Genomic DNA, 23,494 nt, shown 5'->3' with positions numbered 1-23,494 from the left:
ACGGGCCAGTCTTGACAGACTCTAGGGTTGTGCGCCCATCTCACTCAAGAGGCCGGGGGCCAGCGCTGTCCGGAGACACTTCCGGGTCACATGGCCAGTGTGACAAAGCCGCATCTGGCGAGCCAGCGCAGCACATGGAAACGCCGTTTACCTTCCCGCCAGTAAGCGGTCCCTATTTATCTACTTGCACCTGGGGGTGCTTTCGAACTGCTAGGTTGGCAGGCGCTGGGACCGAGCAACGGGAGCGCACCCTGCCACGGGGATTCGAACCGCCGACCTTTCGATCAGCAAGCCCTAGGCGCTGAGACTTTTACCCACAGCGCCACCCGCGTCCCCGAGTTAGAATATAGCCATTACTTAAAATGCCATCGCAGTATTAGGCCCATTTTTATTGTTTTAAATACCATATTATGTGACTGATGCATTGTGTTATTGATTGATTGATTGATTGAGACCATTTATGTAGAAAAGCAGTCTGTAAATATTGCAAATTAAATAAACAAATTTTAGCTAGTAGCCACTGATGGCTTTGTCCTTTGTGGTTTGCCATTTCCTGAAGAAGCAGTAGGAGTCTTGGGTGCTCACACTTCGTCTGAACAAACAAACCATGGTTTGCACTTGCAATACAGATTATGATCAGACAGCACAGTTTGGTCTTGGTTTGCAGGTCTTGCACAAACCATAGATTACTCTTTCACATCTATGGCTTATTTCAAAGTAGGTTTGGAAGCCAGGAAATATTCCACTTTTGCAGTTCTTGATTTCCACATTACCTATATCAATACCCTCTTCAAAAAACATCTGAATTAATTATTTGGCATGGAGTTGCTGAAAAAATGTGGAGGGTATTATTGTACAGATTGTATAAGTTTCCTGCTAGTGTGTTGTGTGAGATAATGTAATGTTTTCTAACTACCGTATTTTTCTGTGTAAGATGCCCCCATGTATAAGATGACTTCTATTTTTTTGAACCCCAAATTAATCAATATTTTAAACCGCACCAACACCTGCCATAGGCCAAAGTTGTAGAGCTCTTTGGGGGGAGATTGCCTGGTTCATGGTGGCAATACTGTTGACATTTGCTCTATAAATTGTAAATGGTATGTGTATATTATAGCTGAAGGAAATGTAGCTGTACATATGTATAGTCTTTTCAGAGACTGATGTAGTGAAGTAATGACCTGGATGGTTCATTGAATGGAAGCTTATATGAAAACTGTACACACTTCCAGTTTTTTAAATAAATTTGATTCCTATTGGTTTTGGTACTAAGCAATGTTCCTTCAGTTATGCAGGGTGGTTGCTACTGTTCTTGGCAGTTTTTAAGTTTCAGTAGGCATAGTTGAAATATTTTCTTCCTAACCAAGACAGGTTTAAAACTGAAATTCGTTCGATGCTTTTTCATAAAATGGGTTCATAAATTTATCTTTGAACTAATAGGAAAAACATATTTTAAAGGACCTGATCCATGTCTGTTGAAATAAAAAAATGTATTAATTACATTTGGATTTTGCTTCAGAACTATTAAGTCAGAAATTCTAATGCTAAAATAAATTAAATGAGCCATTTCTATTTTACAGGGATATATGTGGAAGAAGGGCCACAAAAGGAAAAACTGGACAGAACGTTGGTTTGTTTTAAAACCCAGTATTATATCGTACTATGTTAGTGAAGACCTAAAAGACAAAAGAGGAGAGATTATACTGGATGGCAACTGTACTGTAGAGGTAAAAAAAATGCATGCAATGTAAAAGTACACACTGGAATGCCTGCCCCCCTCCCCCCACAGAGGCAATATAATTTCAACTTTTCAACTTTTCTATGCAGGCAATTGAGAATACATCTTTCCGCAATGGCTAATTGCTGTCTTTGCTTTTAACTTCTTTCACATGGTTTTTACTGTATGGTTTTATGCATTTTTTGTATGTAAACTCATTTGATACTCTTTTATGAAATTGCGGTATATATTTTTTAAATAAATAAATAAATAATTTAGCCTTTTCTTTTAATAACTATCAGCATAGTGGAATATTTAACAGAATAGTCACCATCTGTATGGTTACATCCCAGTATAGAGAAACACATAAAGAGGACACAGATCTCTTGCTGGAGTGGGCTGCTCTCTTAATTCCAATGGGGGGAGGTAGACATTTATGTGTATTGCAGATCTTAACTGCTTGGAACTATGCTGTTTGTGTGAGGAAATGTTGGGTTAGGGTGATAGGCTTTAGGAACGAGTGCGTATGAAACCAGCAAGAACTAATGATAGTAACGTGCTCAGCCGTTTAGTATAAGTGTAAAATGCATTAATAGCTATGAATATTAATCACGAAATGGTTGTAAACCAATTGCTGGGCAAAGAAGCTTCCTGTAGTCCTACTGACATAGGAAAGAGAATATCAGGAGCAGGTGCCCCTGTTACGTTGCTCCAGTTTCGTTATTGCCATTAGCAAAGTTAATCACTGTGGTTGTGGCGAATCATAGGTGTTATCTATGAGATGAGCAAGTAGTGTTTGTTGTGCTAGCACATGTCCCTGCAAAGGCTGCTTTGGGGGTTGGATGCGTCTTACCAAGGTCACCCAATGCATGCAGTCTTTCTTTTGGTCCCCTGCCGTACACTTAGCTCAGTGACTGTGGGGCTATTGCAGTCTCCATGGCAGACTTCAGTATGTCAGGGTTGGGCTGCCCAGAACAGAAAAAATAACTGTTTTTGTAGAAATATTCTGCTTAGTGGTCATGCTTGCGCTTGTGCCCAGCCTTGGTCACTGAGAAGTTATAGCTATAGTGTGAAGATGCTCAAAGGTACAGGGCAATAGCCTACTATTCTCAGACTTTGTCAATAGATCACCATGTTATTATTCCATGTTCCATTACATAAAACAGGAGAAAAAAATTTCCCTGAATTTTTACTAGCAGACTGTTTTTAGACAAATGTTATTTATTTATTTATGAAGACAGGAGTGCCTGGTGTGCTCTGGTCCATGTGGTCATGAAGAGTCGGACACGACTAAACGACCAAACAACAACAATGTTATTTATTAATGCTTATTTATACACAAGCAGGGAATGGTGTCCATATATTTTATTATTATGAATATATATATATATATATATATATATATATGGTTCTTGGGTGTGCATTTTTCTCTGTTTGATTCTTCTGAGCTAACTTTTACTAGAAGATACATATTTGCAAACTTTTGTGTATGCAATGATATATTGTGTTGTTATTGTATTGTTATTTAAAAGGAAATTATTTTTCTATAATTAGGCTTTGCCTGACAAAGATGGAAAGAAATGTCTCTTTCTTATAAAAAGCTTAGAGAAATGTTTTGAGATTAGTGCCTCTGATAAGAAGAAGAGGCAGGAGTGGATTCAAGGTGAGAATGACGTTTCTATGTTATTACACGCACCTTTGGGAGTTTAAGACTAGCTGGGGAAAGCTGTGAAATATGTAATATGTTTGGACTGTGTAATGAATTTAGGTATGTGAGTATACGTGGGAAAAATAATACTTTTAAAAAATCAGGAACAGCAGAAATAATCTAATTTTTTTTGCCAGGTCTTCATGTACACTACATAGCAATCTAGTTTTGTTAAATGTTTTTATGTGTTATTTTATTTTATTTATATACTGCCCTCCATCACAAAATCTCAGGGTGGTTCAAAGAATAAAATAACAAGATAAAAATACAAATAAATAATTAAAACAAAAACAATAATAACCCACCTCCCCACAGACATATTCAAAAGGCTGTTAAAGTATAACTGTAAGGAAATTTTGAAATAAACGTAAGTAAATACAGAAAAAATTGGATATCTAGAAGAATGGAGAAAAGGAAAGGAACCATAGAAGGAGAGGAGGTAGAAGTCAAGTTAATTTGTATGTTTTAAAATTTGTAACTTTATTTGTTGTAAAATAAAAAATGATAAATAAAATATCAAAGGAAAAAAAGAAAAAGAATGGCTGAAGGAATATTAATCAGCCAAAGGCCTGGTTGAAGAGGAATGTTTTCCTGGCACCTAAAAATATATAATGAAATATATAATTATATTGGCATTATAAGATGAAAATGAGTGGCATTATCATTTAGACTGGCAAACTAGGATCATCCCTTCCTTCTTCACTTTGGATTAGAACCAGAGGATACACCAATCCATTATTAACCTATGATGTGTTTCACATGCCACGCATGAAACCTCACATGCTGCCCGTCCTCTTACAGACATGACAACTTGACAGATTTTTTTCAGTGTCAGTCTGGAAACTTGTATGGGTCTTTGATTATCTTGTTTCAGAAATAATACTGAATTGTGAACTCAGTAAGATTAGCAGCTATAAATACTTCCGCTCTCCTGATAAGAACAGCTATTATCAATAAGTTCAACACTGTTGCAATAAAAAAATGAGTCATCACTACACATTACAGAATTTCATTTATTCAGTATGAAGCTGGGTTGGGCTTTTTTGCAGAAGTCACTGTAAATGGTACCTTTTAAATCTCTGTCATTTAGCAAGAACTTAATTTAATATGATAGACACTAAAAAGTACCGTGTACTAATAATTGCAGCAATCTGAATAGTGAAGAATGTCTCAGTTCTGAAAATGGTACTTTTGTAATTTCCCCTTGTCTACACAGTCTGCGTCTCTCACTAACCACCCCCACCCAAAAGAAGCAACAAAGTACAGAAATAAACTAGCATTTGACTTTTGTGGTATTGAAGCTGTCACAGCTATAATTATATCAGTTGATAACTGGGCTGCTTGCTTAACAGCGGAGTGTGCTGGTAGTACAGAAAATACAGGCTATGTTTTTAGAGTCCCAGTTTAGAAAATTATGGGCTTTAGGCACTAAAATGGAGAATGAAGTCAAGCAGTATTGGAGGACCACCACAGTTGTGTCTATATTTAATGTTAGTTTATAAGAAAACAAGCCTTAAAGTAACGAGCTGCAAACCTCCCAGACCTGTTTCTTAGGATGTGTCGGTATAGGGAGAGTTGGAAGCGGTGGGTGCATAGCAGGTTTGGACTTGAGAGACCTGTGTTCAAGCCTTAAGCTCAGCCAGAGATCAACTTGACTTATAATGGAGTACTCATTGCTAAATATAAGTTTATCTGTTATGCAAAGTCTTACACCCATGTGGTGTTCCTGAATTAAAACTTTTTAATGATACAAAACAAGAAGCCATATATGACAAAAGCATTAGCTCACCCCTGTTTTTGTTAACTGGTACTGTACTGTACTATAACTTCCTTAGTCCTCCTATACATATGTCTAACATAACCTAGAAACTGTGAGTGCAACTGCAGAAGAATCTTCCTTCTAAGCCTGACCACTAGTCCCATCTTTCTACCCCAGAATTATCTTCTCTGCCAGGTTGGCTCTGCTGCATTTTGGACTTCCTATCCTATTCCTTTGCAAGGACTTCCACTTGCACAAAAGGGTTTTCCTCCTCATGAACCCAATGGCTTTGGTGGGGTTAGGAGAACCCCCAGAACAATGGGGGTTGGGAGAAGTGAGACCATTTCATCTGAGAAGTTGAATTGCTTTCCCTGATGGAATGATAAACTTAGAAGGACATTAAATTCCTCCAGTTAACTTGAGCTTGGTCCCAATGCATTTAGTGAGAGTTTCATGGAATTAAAGATAGCTAGGTTCCATTAGGCTGCAATCCTGGGGCCTGGGAAGTATTCCCCCCCCCCCGGCTCTTCCTTGCCTTACTACTGTATTTTGTGTTCTGTAACGATTGAGCCTTTACCGCCACATCTCACTGGCATCACCACAATCTGACTACCTACACAGTGGTTGGGTTTGGTGACAAAATATACTTCAGCCTCCCACACCACTCTGTGGAGAACAGGAATAAATATAAATACTGATATTCTTGGTTTGGTGACCACAGTGTAGGGCAGAGCTTTCCAAACTTTTCATGTTGGTGACACACTTTTAAGACATGCATCATTTCTCAACATAGTAATTCAGTTTTACTAGCAAACCGGAGGTTAAACTAACCCCTTTCCAGCCTCAGGGGGAGCGCGGGGAGTCGTCACATGACACAGCTAGACACTGCAGCTGACACACTAATGTGTCACGACACACAGTTTGGAAAGCTCTGGTGCAGGTAGTTAAAGCAGCATTAAAAGTCTAGATGGCATCAGACCTAACAGCTGCAGGAAAGGAATTTGTATACTTAGAAACAATATTCTTGTTGATAAATGGATCATGTGCATTGTCTCCTATCTCAATTAAAACAGCTATTCAGACAACCGTAAATCTGTTGAGATTAAGTAGCCCTCCACCTCACAAGGAGGCACGACAGAAACGTAAAGAGCTACGCCAGAAATTGCAGGCTGAACAAGAAGAACTGGAAAGGCAGATGAAAGAGCTCCAAGTGGCAAATGAGAATAAGCAGAAGGAACTGGAGACTGTTCGAAAGGTGGGTGCAGGCTGTGGGTCACGTTCTATGTGTCTTTCCAGAATGCACTGTTAAATATTGTTATAAATTGTGCTTCTTAGCAGAATGTATGTTCCCTGATTGCAGATATTGAAACAATGTAATACAATCTCCTGGCACTATGCCCTAAAAAAAATAATCTGTCTCAAATAATCAAGCTCTGTGAATTGGCCTGTTCCCAAATCAAGCATTCAGTTCATTCAGGGAAGAAAGGGTGGTGGTGAAAATGATGCTTCTTCAGATTTCTGTTCCTGTATTACCCCAGGAAACTGAAGATCTCAAACAATTCTTCTTGATTAGATGTTCTTTCTCTCTCTCCAAGAAACTCTCCAAGTTTTTCTCCACCACACAAAGCGACGGAGCTTGTGTGTCTTGAGCAACAACCGCTCTCATTTTAAAGCTCACGCAAAACAGAAATGCTAAATAATAAAGCCCCCAAGGTATTTTATTGAGATGGGTCTGATGTAAAAGTGTTGCAATATCATTCCAGTAATCTGAACATGGTTTACTTTGATTGTCTTCCAGTCAAGGGGAGGTAGGTTCCTGAATGGTGACAGGCACACAGTTCAACCTGAAGGGAATTTACAGATCTGGGAGAAGATAAAAGCTTCAGGTCCTTTGCATTTCCTTCCTGCTTTATTTACATATGCATGGGCATATTGTGCACAAAATATAATAGAACTGTGCTTCAGATTAATGAAACGATGCTCGGGCCTCACTAGCTAACTAGATCACAGTGATGTCGGAATGGTTATGGTATTTCCACAGCTGAAATGTGATATATGCATAGAGCCGTATCCAGCATTCTCTGTCCACTAGCACAGCCCTTCTGCTGGCGGAGTTTAAAGGTTGTGCTACAAAGGAATCCAATGCAACAGTTGCGTTAGTTGACGCTTGTTGTATAACATCTGATTTGTGTGTGTGCAATGTACTTGTGTTTTCCCTTGTACAACAGCTGATTCTTGTTGTGCAATCTGTTGCACAATAATGTTTGGTTATTCAGTTGTGTGTTTCCATGCACCACAACATTTCACCACTATGTACTGCTAAGTGACTTTAACTTTGTGCTACATAAGATAAAAACCCATAGTCCAAGACAGCTTGATTATTAGTATAGTCCAAGGGTAGAGAATTTGCAGTCCTCTAGATGTTGTTGGGGTTCTTCATTCCTGGCCAGTAGCTGTACTGCCTAGAGCTGAGGGCAACTGCAGTCCAGAAACATCTGTAGGGCCACAGGTTTCCTAACCCAGTGTAGTCTGGAAACAGGACATTTTGCTGTCTAAATGCACAACAGAAAAACTTTCATAATAGTGTCCTTCACTCCAGCAGGACAGAATGCAGAGGTGCAGGAGTTTCCCCTTCACATGTTAAACCAGCCTCTGATGGAAGAAGGGAGGATTTCCAGTGGCAGAAAAGAAAACTGGAACGTACTACCGGGTAGTAGCAGGGGTGCCAACTTGAATAAAATATTGTGGGGGCCCAGGTAAGCCCCACCCTGCATAATCAATCACATTATGCAGTGCACACACCATTTGAATGGGAATGCCCATCAACTTTGTGGGGGCCTGGCTCCTCAAATATTTTAGGCGTTGGCTCCTATGACTAGTAGTTAGTATACAAGCAGTAGTGAAAGTGGAAGTGTGCAGCAATGAACAGATGCAAAGGACTAGGAGAAACGTTGTCTGGCATTTTGTCTCTTTGGCAGGTTGCTGAGGGTACAGACTTTTTGGAAATTTGCATGCTGGGTTTTAAACACCTGTGATAGATGTGAAGTCTCAGGGATTCATAAATGGGAGAGTTTAAATTAGTAGCATATTAAGCACCTAATTCAGACCCACAGCTGAATTGTTGACAGAGGGCATATTTGAATCGTACCAGTGAAGGGTTGAAGATCTGAACTTGTCTTACTTCACCCAGTGCAGCCACCACTTCAAAGATGCTGGTCACAGGCCATGCAGCTTATCCAAACCCCACAGCTACATCTCTCCCCACCCCACACCCTACCACAATCACATAGACTGAGAGTTATGGGATCAGGAGGAGTGCCATAGTGAACAGGGAACTGTGTTTTGATATTACAGTGGAACCTTGGTTCTTAAACTTAATCCGTTCTGGGAGTCCCTGTGACTCCTGAAACTGTTTGAAAACCAAGGCACAGCTTCCGATTGGCTGCAGGAGCTTCCTGCACTCAAGCGGAAGCTGCGTCAGCCGCGTCAGATATTTGGCTTTCGAAAGATGTTCCCAAACCGGAACACTTCCGGGTTTGCTGTGTTCAGGAGTCAATTTGCTCGGGAGCCAAGCCATTTGGGAACCAAGGTACCACTGTAGTACGTTATTTTCAGGTGGCACTAAAAGGACAAAGCAGTTACCATTCATAAATCTTGGGTCCAGCTCCCCAGTCGTCTTCCTTTGTTGTGTAAAGTAAAGTAGCAATGCATACTTTCTCACCTTGACACAGCAAAGTTTGGCTAAAAAGGGGGCTGGGAGTATGTGTAGGAGAGACATGCAGGGATCCAAAGCACACAGGCTCTTCAGTCCTCTAAAGAATAGCTCCAGAAAGATTGTTGCTAATGTTGGAAGGAAGGAAGGGAGGAAAAAAATCAGACACTCCCCCATCTATGCACGGAAGCATTTTAGTATAGGCTTCTCTGGGCTCCAGCCTTTGCCAGAAAAACAGAGAACCAAAGTAATACCGGCCCATGCCTTCCGCATGAGAGTGTGCATTAATTTTTGGTAATGCCTATTCTCTCCCATGTTTTTGTGGGGCTCAGAGTATGCTTATCTGCTTATCTGCAGAGTGGCTTATCTGCTTTTGATAGGACCATCATTTTGGCATGTGGCACTATTTACTTGCTTAGGTGTGGTAAACTAATCTTATATCCTGTTTGACAGGTAGTGATGGTGTAACTTTCTCCTGTGTGCTGTTGTTTGTCTGTGTGCTGTTCTCTGGTTGATGTGAGTTACTTGGTTAGGAATGTTTTAAATGTAGCCTCAGTAAAGTCTGCTAAACTATCTCACCATTTCAGACCTTTCAATCCTTACAGCTTCATGATTCCAGGGCCTGAGACTTATCTCAGCTTAATTGAAGATAGTTGTTTTGATTTTTAATCTATATCCCACCCTTCAAAAATATGTTGTTTCCAGATTGATTTACAAACCGTTAAAATGAAAATACAATTTTAAAAACCAAATGCCACAGCAATAAAGTAAGAAATAGTCGATCTGTATCTGTGCATATAGACAAATTAGTGGGAGCTATCTAGTTCTTCTTCTCTGGCACAGCAACTCGAGGAAGCTGCAGCTCGAGCTTCAGAAGAGGAGACCAAACGTCTGCAGACTCAAATGGAATTGCAAGATCGATTCAGTCTTGAGCTGGAGAGAGAGAAAATGGTAAGTTCAAGGAGAGTAAGGCTACATTCAGACAGCGCTTCATTCTATCTTCCCAACATTTTCTTTACTTTGAATTTCTATGTTTTATGGGATCTTCCACACAATGTAAAAGCGACTTCTGGAAATCTGGTGAAAGTTTAGTGCTCAATTCCATGTTGTTGTTTTTAGTAAAATATTTTTTTTGTTTGCAACTCCATTAACTTGGAAAACCATGGGAGTTTTACGCTGTGATATTCCCATGGCTTTCATGATCATGCCGCCACTGCACACGTAATGAGATTTGGGCCATGCAGTTCAAAAGTTTAGCACAACATGGTGATATTTTGATTTAAAAGCCACAGTTCCATAATGCAACAGGTCCTGCAGTGGTAAAAGCAACATTAGAAATTGGGACAGAAGCACTAGCATCATAACTTGTGAAACTAACATAATCAAACCGCATCTGACTGCATCCCAGGTGACTAAGTCAGTAAAATAAAACAATAAAAAGAGCAAAGCAACCAGTAAGTGAGGCAACCAAATAAAAATTCATATGTTGTTGATTCAGGATTCTGCTGAGTGATGTATTTCTGAACTTGACCAGCTAACTGGCACAGAGGAATTAGGGCTCATCAAGGAGTGGTATCATTGTGTGTCTTTTCCTCAAGATCTGTCTGTTTAGATTGTAAACTTGTGGGCAGTTGAGTCAGTGTCAATGTTGTGTCATACTGTACAGTGCCTTGTTTTTTTGGGCACAAGAAATAAACATTAGCTTGTGCAGAATGGAAGGAACAGTAAGGGGGAAATGACAAAATAGAGTTGGGTCAGAGAGACTGCTTTGAAAGCAAAGAAGCTTGAAATGGGCAGGCAAACTGTGCAATGGTAAGGCAGTGTTTCTCAAACTTGGGTCTCCAGCTTTTGTTGGATGACAATTCCCATCATCCCTAGCTAGCAGGACCAGGGGTGGGAGTTGTAGTCCAACAACAGCTGGAGACCCAAGTTTGAGAAACACTGCCGTAAGGAGACAGATGACATCATAGTGACAGGAGAAAGGTGTATGGCATCTTTGAATCTGCTGAAGGATAATGTAGCAGGAACTAAGGCAGTAGCAGCTGGTGAGGTGTGGTGGCACCCACCTGTCCTTCACCCACCTGCTGAGCTGCTGCAGCATACTGGGTGACATGAGAAGGCAAACACACTGTTGAAGCCAATCTGGTACTCCTACTGGTCTACCACAAAGACCTCACTGCTCCCTTGCCCCTCTCCATCCCGGTATGTAGCAGTTACATGGACAAACAAGGGACCAAGTCAGTACCTTTTCAGTGTAATGATGAAGGGGTTAACTAGGTCTTATCAGTTAATCATCTGAGTTTTAAAGTTTACATAACATTTAATATTTCAGAAGCCTGCAGTTTCATTTAAAATGTAAGAAACAAAGGTATGGTGATCATTGCTGGAAGTAAAGGCAATTTTTAATATTTTGTATTCCATCCCTCCAGTATAGTAATGAACTTAGAACCAAAATAGCTCGAAGAAGGGGCAAGTTCTAGCTGTTTAATTTGTGAGTCTAAAAATGATCTATCTTAATAAATAGATTAAAGCTTGACTATCCAAATTAATAATAGGTACATAGAAACAAGGCGGGGATTGCAGCAATATTTGGAAAAGAAAGGGCCAAGAGGTTTATTTGCTGATGAAAAGGAAAAACCCACAACTTATGAGGGTTTGGGGGATGGGAGACCTGGTGGGCAGATGGAAGGATTCCTCCCTTCCTCCCTTTCTCCCTTTCTCCCTCCCTTCCTCCCTTCCTCCCTTCCTCCCTTCCTTCCTTCCTTCTTTCCTTCCTTTCTCTCTCTCTCTCTTACATAAAAGGATGAATTCTGTTATTGGTTGTGAAGTATGATGGAGCATCCTTCTCTTCCATATCACCAGGTGAGACAGAAAATGGAAGAACAGGTAGCCCAGAAGTCATCTGAGCTAGAACAGTACTTGCAGAGAGTCCGAGAACTCGAGGAAATGTATAAGCAGCTACAGGAGGCCTTGGAGGATGAAAAACAGGCACGCCAGGATGAGGAGACTGTCAGGAGACTTCAGGCCAGGTCAGTATATATTTTCATAGCAATAGGAATAAAATCTTAGGCTACTCCGTACTTCATACTGAGTGAGAGGGTTGCCATTCATGTATCTAATCGAGGGGAATGCTTGAAGAGAGAGAGATTTGGGAGTGACAAAGCAGTCTGAATATCTCTGCAGTCAGGCAGAATTCTCTTGTCCTTGAATCATTGTATTTTCTGCCTCTGGCATTCAGTAGCATGGGTGACAGCGAACTGAGTCTCTCAGCCCAGAGCTGTCTGTCAGTCAAGAGACAGATTTAGTGAAATCTGATGGGTGAAGTCTGTAAACAGAGCTATAGGCTGAAGTGGGTGATGAAAACATCCCATGGGCATCGGCTAATCTTATATGGGAGATTATTTATACTCCAAGCATGGTTGCCAAGCAGGATGGGAACATGAAAGCAAAAAACCCCTCCCACTGACCTGTTCTACACAACTCTTTATTAGTTCTGGAGAATAACTGTGTCTATTTTTTATAGTTAATCAAATTGATAGATAGTGATGTTCCTAATGTATACACTCTTTCCCAACCACTATAAACTCTTTCTAGACTACTGGAGGAAGAATCTACAAAGAGACAAGAACTGGAGAAATGGCATTTGGAGCAGCAGCAGACCATTGAGGTGACTGAAGCAGAGAAGCAGGAGTTGGAAAACCAGAGAATGATGAAGGAACATGCTCTTCAAGTTGCACTGCAACAGTTAGAACAACTGGAACTGGATAGGAAGGAAGCACTGGAACAATACGAGGTGAGCTAGTGCAATATTTTAGGTAGTAAAATTTTTGGGCAGTGGCAATAGCAGAAATCTCCTATCATTTGAGTGTCCGCGTATTGTTAATGCTTAAACCAATCTAATCTTGCTTTAGGAGGTCAAAAAGAAGTTGGAAGTTGCAGCAAACAAGACCAAGAGTTGGAAAGATAAAGTTGCTCACCACGAGGGACTAATTCGATTAATTGAACCAGGTAGGAAAGTACAGTTTTCATTCATGAATCCACACATGAGTGGTGCTATTTTTATCTCCAGTAACCTATTGTGGTTTCCAAGAAGTCTGAACTGCTACTGAGTCAGCCTGGGCTGCACTTCCTGTTAGTGAACTGGGAAATGCTGCAGACTGGAAAACATGATTTTTATTTTTATTTTTAAATCTGAATAAAGGGGACTGTGCTGCAAACAAACAATGCCAGCTGAGACTATAGGTGCCTGCATGGCAAGACTCCTCACAAGCACTCTTTGGTAGGGGCTTCACCCCTATTTAAATGATATATTGCATTTATTTTATACAGCAGGATTGTAACTTGCACGCATTTAACCTGGGTTATCACAGCTTTATGCGTTTGGCGGCCGGCAACCTGATATCACACAACTTAAATGCATGCAAGACAGGGAGCTAAAAGCTGTCAGAAATGCTTCCTGGGCTCTGGGAGCCTCTTGCGTGGGCTCATTGGGCTGTCCAAGATCTCATCAGAGCTTCCCAGAGCCCAGTAAGCAAGGCGGAGTGCTTAAAAGCTGTTTGTGCACTGTGTTTCCCCACTGTGGAAAGCCCTTTTAAGCTCTCAGACTCTTAACAGGCTCAGGGAAGGTCTCGTGCAGACTCTGGGAGGCTCCCACGAGATCTCTCAGGAGTCTCCCAGAGCCCAGTAAGAATGGTGGAGAACCTAAAAGCTCTTTGTCTTGCATTGCGGGCCAGGCCCACTCGGTGTGCTGGCTTCAGAAAAGTAGAGATGTTTGTGTTTGTGTGTGGTTCTGGAGTTGTTCTGACTGTATGCAATTTTGGCTTCACACACAATCCCCCGGAACATAATTTCTGCGTAAGAAGTGATCCTACTGTAATTATATTTTACAACCCGCCTGGGATAGCTTGTCAAGGAAGTGAAATGAAATTAATAAAGAAAATGGCAAGTCCTAGGCGGTAGCACAATCCCCTGGTTTTGTTTTGATTATTTCTGTAACATGTTTCATATTCCAGCTGTGTGGAGATCATACTCTAGTTTTGTTCTTATCAGCTACGAGGTGCATTCTAGTTCAATTTAAGCTTCAGCAGGGCACTTCTTAGTGTTTTTCCTGAAGCAAGGAAGTTGCTGTTTCAATTTCCTATTTAATCATCCTTGTTGAGTAAAAACATAATGAAGGAAATACGTGATATATCAGCAAGCACTAACCGTTCCTATGAGCTTAATTTATTGGTTCAGCAAGAGTCAGGTTACTGAGTTAAATTCTAATAAGAAATATGCTGCTGCTTCAGTTGGCATTAGGGTAAGAGCTTCTCTGTTACTCACCGTGATCCCAAAACTATTTGAAAATCTGGTGGATCTTGGAGAATTGGCTCTGACACATCATTACTAAACAAATTTATTTGACAGAATTTCCGCAAAATAGAATTAAACTGATTTCCAAGAAAATGTGTGCGAGATAAAATCCTATCTACGCTTCCATAGTAATTTATTTATAAAATCCATATCTTGCTTGTTCTGCAAAGCAAAAGTTCAATACATTTTACAATAACACAAACCCATTAATTCTTAAATATTTTCCCCATGATAAGCCCAGAACAGTACTTGACTGATATTGGGCAATTGTTCCCTGCTTTTCTGGGGTTATTTGATGTCCATGGCTAATATTAACCATTTGTAAATACATACATACATACTATGAGTGGACGTCTCATAAATGAAGCCCAGGTTGGAGAGAAGGCTGATAATTCCTGACTCCAGGTGGCCCATTGGCACAAACTACAGTTTGTGTACTGAGAAACTGGGCTCCAGGTAGCACAGCATGAAAAAAGGAAGATGTGATCAGCAGTGAGCTACATTACCTAACTTTTTGCCTAGCTACATAGTAATATAATAATAATAATAATAATAATAATAATAATAATAATAATAATTTATTATTTGTACCCCGCCCATCTGGCTGGGTTTCCCCAGCCACTCTGGGCGGCTTCCAACAAAGATGAAAAATACACTAAAATGTCACATATTAAAAACTTCCCTGAACAGGGCTGCCTTCAGATGTTTTCTGAATGTCAGGTAGTTGTTTATCTCTTTGACATCTGATGGGAGGGCGTTCCACAGGGTGGGCGCCACTACCGAGAAGGCCCTCTGCCTGGTTCCCTGTAACTTGGCCTCTCGCAGTGAGGGAACCGCCAGAAGGCCCTCGGCACTGGACCTCAGCGTCCGGGCATAACGATGGGGGTGGAGATGCTCCTTCAGGTATACTGGACCGAGGCCGTTTAGGGCTTTAAAGGTCAGCACCAACACTTTGAATTGTGATCGGAAACGTACTGGGAGCCAATGTAGGTCTTTCAAGACCGGTGTTATATGGTCTCGGCGGCCGCCCCCAGTCACCAGTCTAGCTGCCGCATTCTGGATTAGTTGTAGTTTCCGGGTCACCTTCAAAGGTAGCCCCACGTAGAGTGCATTGCAGTAGTCCAAGCGGGAGATAACCAGAGCATGCACCACTCTGGCGAGACAGTCTGCAGGCAGATAGGGTCTCAGCCTATGTACCAGATGGAGCTGGTAAACAGCTGCCCTGGATACAGATTTGACCTGTGCCTCCATGGACAGCTGTGAGTCCAAAATGACTCCCAGGCTGTGCACCTGGTCCTTCAGGGGCACAGTTACCCCATTCAGGACCAGGGAATCCTCCACACCTGCCCGCCTCCTGTCGCCCAAAAACAGTACTTCTGTCTTGTCAGGATTCAACCTCAATCTGTTAGCCGCCATCCAACCTCCAACCGCCTCCAGACACTCACACAGGACCTTCACCGCCTTCACTGGTTCTGATTTAAAAGAGAGGTAGAGCTGGGTATCATCCGCATACTGATGAACACCCAGCCCAAACTTCCTGATGATCTCTCCCAGTGGCTGCATGTAGATGTTGAAAAGCATGGGGGAGAGGACAGAACCCTGAGGCACCCCACAAGTGAGAGCCCAGGGGTCTGAACACTCATCCCCCACCACCACTTTCTGAACACGGCCCAGGAGGAAGGAGCGGAACCACTGTATGACAGTGCCCCCAGCTCCCAGCCCCTCAAGACGGTCCAGAAGGATGTTATGGTCGATGGTATCAAACGCCGCTGAGAGATCCAGCAGAACTAGGAAACAGCTCTCACCTTTGTCCCTAACCCGCCGGAGATCATCAACCAGTGCGACCAAGGCAGTTTCAGTCCCATGATGAGGCCTGAATCCCGACTGGAAGGGATCCAAATGGTCCGCTTCTTCCAGGCGTGCCTGGAGTTGTTCAGCAACCACTCGCTCAATCACCTTGCCCAAGAATGGAAGATTTGAGACTGGGCGATAATTGGCCATCGTGGCCGCATCTTAAGATGGTTTTTTAAGAAGCGGTTTAATAACCACCCCACGAAGCCCATCGCCCAGCCCTTCCCGGCTAGCTTTTATAAGCCAGGATGGGCAAGGATCCAGGAGACAGGTGGTTGGCTTCACTCGTCCAAGCAGCCTGTCCACATCCTCGGAGGTAACAGATTGGAATTGATCCCACACAACTTGACTAGACAGGACTCTAGCACTCTCCTGCCCTGGCCCTTCTCCCACGGTGGAGTCTACTTCTTCCCGAATCTGAGCGATTTTATCTGCAAAAAACTTTGCAAAATCATTGCAGGAGATCATGTGGCCCGTACTGGGCCCCAATGTCGCAGGTGGTTCCGCTAAATTGTGAACCACCTGAAAAAGTCTCCTGCTGCTGTTTTCTGCAGATGCAATAGAGGCGGCGAAGAAAGTCTTCTTCGCCGTCACTATCGCCACTTGGTAGGCTCGACGTTGAGCTCTAACCTGTGTCCGGTCAGATTCGGAATGAGTTATCCGCCACCGGCGCTCTAGCCGTCTCAACGATTGTTTCATTGCCCTCAGATCCGTGGAAAACCACGGGGCTGTCCGGGCACATAGGTGCTGTGTAGTTCGTATATTAGGGCTCTTCGTTGTAGAATGACTACGTCATTATTTTAACATTCTTAACACAACAACTATTCTCTAATCATTTTAGTATGGTGGCTAGAATATTGTCTATCAGTCTTGGAAGCCTGGGCTCAGATCCCCACCTCATAGGCTTTAGAGCATCAGCCACAATCTTCAGTTCTCAGTTCACCATTTGGAACATAGGACTGACAAGGGAATTAGGCGCATGACATTTTGGGGATGAGAAGGGTAATGTTTGCAAAAAAGGTCAAACACTGAAAAGCTGTATTCTGGTTTAATAATAGGCACAGTTGTTCAGAATTATAATGATCAGGTCCGATTTTGAACTTGCTATATAATTTTGAAAAACCTATCACCCTGAAATGAAAATGAAATGAACATTGTTTGCTAGATCAGAAACCAAAGAGCATACATTGGATGCACATCCAAGTGCAGAGATCTCTGTCCATGTGCATTACTTTCAATGGCATCTATATTATGGCACAACTTATTGCAAGTAACTAAGTAAGGCCAGATCTGGAATGGGTCATACCTATTCAAAGTACTACAAGTAACATATTGTGTCTTATAGGTTCCAAGAATCCTCACTTGATCACAAACTGGGGACCAGCAGCCTTCACTGAAGCTGAACTTGAACAGAGAGAGAAGAGTTGGAAGGGGAAAAGGGGCACTTCTGAGCAATGAATGGTGTGTGTGTGTGTGTGTGTGTGTGTGTGTGTGTGTGTAAGAAATCTAAAAGGAATAATTTTATACCAACTTTGTTTCAAGGTTTCTATGAACAAGTTGCACAGGACTGCAAACTATTAAATGACTGGTGCACATTAATGTCTAATGCATTTTCATGCTTGTACACACTGGGAACATTATTATAGCAGAATTGACCGGAGGTCAAAAGTGTTGGTTTTCTGCACACAAATTGTGTTTGAAATGAATTCAAACCAGTGGATCAGTGGTTCTCATACTTTTTCCTCTATGGACTGCTTTAAAATTGCTGAGGATCTTTGTGGCTCACTCAATTTTATTTTATTTTATTTTACTTTTTGCACTTAGTGGCAATTATAATGAACTGCATTAGATACTGAATGACTTTTAAATTACATTTAAATTGCTTCTTTTAATTCTTATACATTGTATTTTATTGTATTCCCTAGAATTCAAACTGTAATGCAATAGAATATGATATAAGAATTAAAGGAAACAATTAAAAACATTTAAAAATCAGTATGAATATTGAAAGCAACAGACATGCCAGTGCCTGTTCAACCACATATCCACAGACCACCTGAATGAAGCTTATGGAACACCAGTGATCCATGGTCCACAGTTTGGCAACCCCAGATATAAATCAGGAAAGTGTGGGGGTTTTAATTCCCACTTGATTTTTAGAATTTGGCACTGGCTTAGGGGAAGGAGAAGTGAAACAAGGACCAATTGAAATACCTTTTCGGTTAACAAACTCTGAACTGGTTTGAGGCTGTAACATATTATGTAAACTTTTCATCTCTGCTTGCTACAGTCCAGAATCTCCTGGAGAAGCACAGTAGCTTTAGCTGCTAAAACTGTGTTGAAATTCCCCAGAATTCCTTTCTCTGTAGATACTGGCTGCTATCTCAGGAAAACAATTTTGAGGGAGTAGCATCTTAACAAGCCTGAAGTGTGTAAGGAGAAAGTGGGGGAGTAGCAGTACTTTAAGCAGTTCCTGGGTTTTGTTTGGTTTCTTATCTTTTAGCAGTAGCTATCTGCAAATTTTGGACAACTGTTTGCAGTTTTTAGGAATATATGTTTTGTCTTTCTTGGGAGAAACCTTTTGTCAGAATTCTGGCAATCCTTTTCTATTTCTCGGAAGTCTGCTTAGGAATTCTTAGCCCAATACTGGTAAAGTGTACTCCTGAACATTTCACTTAACATACATTTAAATAATTTTTGTATTATAAATTCTTATATGCAGTATTCCTGCTACCTGTCTAGGTTTGGCACACTGAAAAATTACAATGCCAGAAATATTGATGTGCTGGGGAGATTTTCCCCTCCCCTTGGGTGTGTGCTAAACTTTTCAGATCAAGCATTGTGCTTCAAACACATATCACTTAAGAAAAATCAGTATTGAAAATCTCTCTCTCTCTCTCTCTCTCTCTCTCTCTCTCACACACACACACACACACACACACACACACACAATACATATTCACTGTAGACTTGCATTGCTCAAACTTTTGATACCTGAGAAGCAGTCTTTCTTTCTGGGTTAAAATTGAAGGCATGCTTTGTTCTTCACTCAGATATATATCTCCATTCAGCTTTCAAAATAATGGACAGTAATAATCTGTGCAAATGCAGGATAATAGTGTCAGTCCTAACTGCCAAGTGTTCCGCCCTCCCTTTTACCCAGTGAGTAAGGTGTAGGGGTGGCACTGTGCTTTCTTGGGTAGTGCTAATGTTTCTAGGATTCCTCCTCCTCCTGTCCTGTAGGCTTTAAGGAATCTTGGAGTGTTGCTTGGGATGCTGCTGCAGCTCATATATTGGTGAGAAAAGGGAATCAATGTTGCATTGGGTGGCAGATGTTTTTGCCTTTGGCGGCTTAGTTTTTTAGGACACGTTTTGTCAGTCCTTCTCATGATGTACAGCTTGGGAATTACTGCTGACATTAGGCCTTTCTTTGACTGAAACAATTTGTGTAACTTACTATGAAAGTCTATGGGTGCAAGCCTGTGCATACTTACCTGGGAGTAAGTCCCACTGAACCTACTGGGTCTTATTTCCTGAATAAACATGCAAAGGATTGCATTGTTTGCTAACCAACTACTTCCTGAATCACAGACACCTGCTCATGTAAATTGTTGACTAACTGTCCTTGCTTACCAAACTTGTACAGTTTTTCTGTACAGCCTGAATATTGGTGCAGCTAATACTTGGTAAATTATTTTGACATAAATGTAAAATTTAATATTTTATACTTAAGTGTTTGAATATATAATAGTATGTATTATTCAGTTATTTGTGCCTTCATACCACAGGAACAAAAAGTGATAACCTTGAAGTAGGGTTGGTTCTCTGGAGCTCATGCCTGGCAGCGGGGGGCACAGAGACAGAACTATGCAGCTCTTTCCATTCATTTGACTGGGATATACATGAGTGCTTCATGCAAGTTGTCTTGAAGTTCATGGATTCTATCCAGTAATAATGCCGGCTGAAGTGTGATCCCCACACCCAGTGATTTTGGACTTTTACCATGTAAGACAGAAGATCATCAGCTATATTGGGCTATTTGTGTAATTAGCTCCACGGTTATTTTTGTTTTGTTTTCTTAACTGTTTTTTTTAATTAAAAAAATCAACAAATGGTTATGTGCATGAATATTAATGAAATCCAGTTTCTCAGACTTTTAGTTGCTGTACAATAAGCATTCTTTTTATGCTGATGATGCATTCACATTGAATTACCAAGACTAGCGCTAAAATCTGAGAAACAAGTTGGGATTGTTTTTATGATGTCCAATTTAATGTGCAGTGTTAAGTTGTATTAGGTAATCTAACCATTAATATTTTTCCTTACTGCAGTAATATATTGTAGCAGTTTAAGGAAGCACCAGTAATTCTTGTTTTCACATGTTCTGTTCATTTTTACTAGAGCGTCTATTAAAACGAATTAAGTGTAATTTCATTGTTTCTATTCATCTCTTATTAGGTCAGGGGTGGGATGGGATAAATAGCGTTAAATATCAAACTGAATGAAGAACATATTGCATCTTACAGGCACACTTCACCTGTATGTCTTAGGTAATACTCCTGTAATACATGTCTGAATTGTGTTGATACATGAAGCCACTTCACACAATGACATAAACCCACATGTGTCTTGGTTGTCACATTAAACCCTGTAATAAAGATTTTGATGATCACAGCCTTTAATTCAGCAACACTGGAACATGTTATGGAGTTTAATTGGGTGCACTTTTGTTAAGATTCTCAGGTGAACAAGATGTGGGCAGTTTCACCCACAGTTGATAGGGGAGGACCTACACTGACCCCATGACCCCTTCTATTTTTTTATGTATCTTAATTCCTTCAAGAGATGGAATATTTATCCTTTCTCCTGTGCTTAGCCATCAGTTAATGGGAGAGCATATCCATTGCAACATACAGGTAGAAGCTTCTGGGCAAAGTGTCTGACAGGAGATAGACCAAGCATAGGCAAACTCTGGCCCTCCAGATGTTTGGGACTACAATTCCCATCATCCCTGACTATTGGTCCTGTTAGCTAGGGGCGATGGGAGTTGTAGTCCCAAACATCTGGAGGGCCAGAGTTTGCCTATGCCTGAGGTAGACCTCTGCCTGAGACTTTGAACAATGGCTGTCAGATGGATTAGCCACTGTGAAATTATAGTCTGTGTCCTATATAAGGCAGTGTGTGTTTTGGGGTCCTCACCCACGACTTGCGGGCCACTTGCAGAACTTTCTACTTCACTGGGATACTTCCCTGCTTCTCTCCAGCTCTGTCTTCCCATTTTATCTTCTGTTCCGAGGCTCTTGTTGACCTCAGCTGAATCACCTTCATTGTGTCTTACTCAGAGAAAAGTCATAGCCATTTGGTGGTGCTGAATAAGCATTTTCAGTCCTCATATATACCACACCATTTAGTCTCTGGTTCCTTCCGTCTCCTGTATGCCTATTCTGTAGATTAGCAAAACAATGGTGCAGGCAAAGTGCTGCAGTTTGCATACGTAGCAGCATTTATGTCGGAATGCAGTCTTCACAACTATTAGAGGTTCAAAGGTAGGCAGCCTCACTTAGTGTCATACTAGCCCAAAGCTGCCCAGTGAATTTCATGATGGAGGAGATTTAGGCCCTGTCCTTCCCAGAATTGTAGGGGGGGGGAATTGATGTATCTGTTGTCTTAAACTGTCCCCTAGTGGTGATATGCTAAAGAAGGAATGCATTGCACAAGAATGAATTCATTCAACTGGCATGTAAACAGAAGTCAGTTTTATTGACTTATGCCTGAAGCCAAATTCAACCCAGTTAGAATCTGTAAGTGAAGACCTGTCTACCCAAAATAGCTGACTGGCAAAACCAGACATTCACTATGCCACCCCACCCATTATAATAAAGATTGCCTTGTAATCCAAGGCACAGAAGACTTGAGTTGAAGGCTAATAACAGCTGATAAGCTTAGAAGTTTTCATCATTGGAATTGCACACTAGTTTTAGTTGAGTAAGAGCTTTACTTGATAGGCTAGTTTGATTCTAAGGGACACACTCATGATCTTTGCACCTGCACAAAAGCCTTTCAGCATAAGGTTATATTCTGTCTCTGCAACAGAGGTGAGGAGCCTATGATCCTCAAGATGTTAGAACTCCCATCATACCTAATCCTTGGCTAAACTGGCTGGGAGTCCCCACAGCACCTGGAGGGCCAAAGACATCCTATTCCTGCCCTATATGATGGTTTTGGTAACATGATCTATCTATCTATCTATCTATCTATCTATCTATCTATCTAGACATAGATGTGTGTGTGTGTGTGTGTGTGTGTGTGTGACACACCATAGGGGCAAGCATTCTAAATGATGAGAATTAAGGCTGCAGCCTTATGCAGAGCTAAGCATACCCAAGTCCAGTGATTTCAATCTGGTCTTACAAATTTCAATGAGTTAAGGGTTACCTCTTGGCATAGGACTGGGCTGCATATCCCATACTGTTTGTAAGCTTCTCCCTGGCCCAACATTGTGAAGTAGCACTGGCATAATATGTCTTCAGATGAACAAGATCTATATGGAAAGAAATGTACAAACATTAAATGCCCCACAGGAAGAACTACTATGTAGAATAGGTTTTCAACAGCTTCATCCTATATTGTTAACATGAAGTGGTCACAACTGAACATCAGTTTATATCACACATGTATGAATTGTGATTTCTTTGAACTGGCCCCACATCTCTGTAATGTTTCGCCATCTGGGATCTGACAGGTACCACCATTATAGACCTTTTGCAAAACCTGACGATGCATCTGTTTTCTTTGATTTACTTTTGAGATGTGCTTGCTGGATTGATGGTTTTAGTTGTATCTTGTTACTGGATTTTTAACATTTGGGGGGCTGATTGGTTTGTTATTTATTTCCGGTTTTATTAAATATGTTGTTGTAGCCTAGTATATCTTGCAAGCCAACTTGATTGGTCTTTTGCCCTTCAAGGTGACCTACAATATTTTTAATCATCATAATCTTTTGCTAGCTGCAATGTTTAGGGGTGCTTTGACTTGAAACATTGGGCACACTGCTCCCCTTTCGGAACAGTTTAACTCTGGTTAGAGCAGAGCTTTCCAAACTTTCCATGTTGGTGACACACTTTTTAGACATGCATCATTTCACGACACAGTAATCCAGTTTTCCTAGCAAACCAGAGGTTAAACTAACCCCTTTCCAGCCCCAGCAAGAGCACAGGGATTGTTCATGTGACACACCTACACACTGCAGCTGACACACTAATGTGTTGCAACACACAGTTTGGAAAGCTCTGGGTGAGAGGGTGTCCATTTTTGTTAGTGGTTTGTCATGTCAATAAATTTCAAGTGCTGGGATCTTCTCAAACCTTTTAGAAGAAAAGTGTCTTTCATGAGTGG

At 41.2% G+C, this 23,494-nt stretch overlaps 1 protein-coding gene across 2 annotated transcripts in view; it reads left to right on the top strand.

Moving 5' to 3' along the window:
• The window catches only part of SWAP70 (switching B cell complex subunit SWAP70), a 38,895-nt gene extending 18,367 nt beyond the window's left edge, over window positions 1-20,528 (top strand). Inside the window, exons 5-13 of one of the 2 annotated variants that reach the window (XM_081013303.1) lie at window positions 1,581-1,727; window positions 3,272-3,380; window positions 6,258-6,439; window positions 9,740-9,847; window positions 11,759-11,925; window positions 12,491-12,689; window positions 12,808-12,904; window positions 17,445-17,560; window positions 19,888-20,528. In XM_081013303.1, coding sequence (XP_080869429.1) covers window positions 1,581-1,727; window positions 3,272-3,380; window positions 6,258-6,439; window positions 9,740-9,847; window positions 11,759-11,925; window positions 12,491-12,689; window positions 12,808-12,904; window positions 17,445-17,557 — 1,122 coding nt within the window. In that variant the 3' untranslated portion in view covers window positions 17,558-17,560; window positions 19,888-20,528. Of the gene's footprint in view, window positions 1-1,580; window positions 1,728-3,271; window positions 3,381-6,257; window positions 6,440-9,739; window positions 9,848-11,758; window positions 11,926-12,490; window positions 12,690-12,807; window positions 12,905-17,444 lie in introns of both variants that reach the window. The other variant, XM_081013302.1, reaches the window with a different exon arrangement.
• The last annotated feature ends 2,966 nt before the right edge of the window (window positions 20,529-23,494 follow it).

Source organism: Podarcis pityusensis, assembly GCF_964106645.2.
Source record: "Podarcis pityusensis genome assembly, chromosome: 1".
NCBI classification, from domain to species: Eukaryota; Metazoa; Chordata; class Lepidosauria; order Squamata; family Lacertidae; genus Podarcis; species Podarcis pityusensis.
This window is presented reverse-complemented; position numbering and strand designations above follow the sequence as displayed.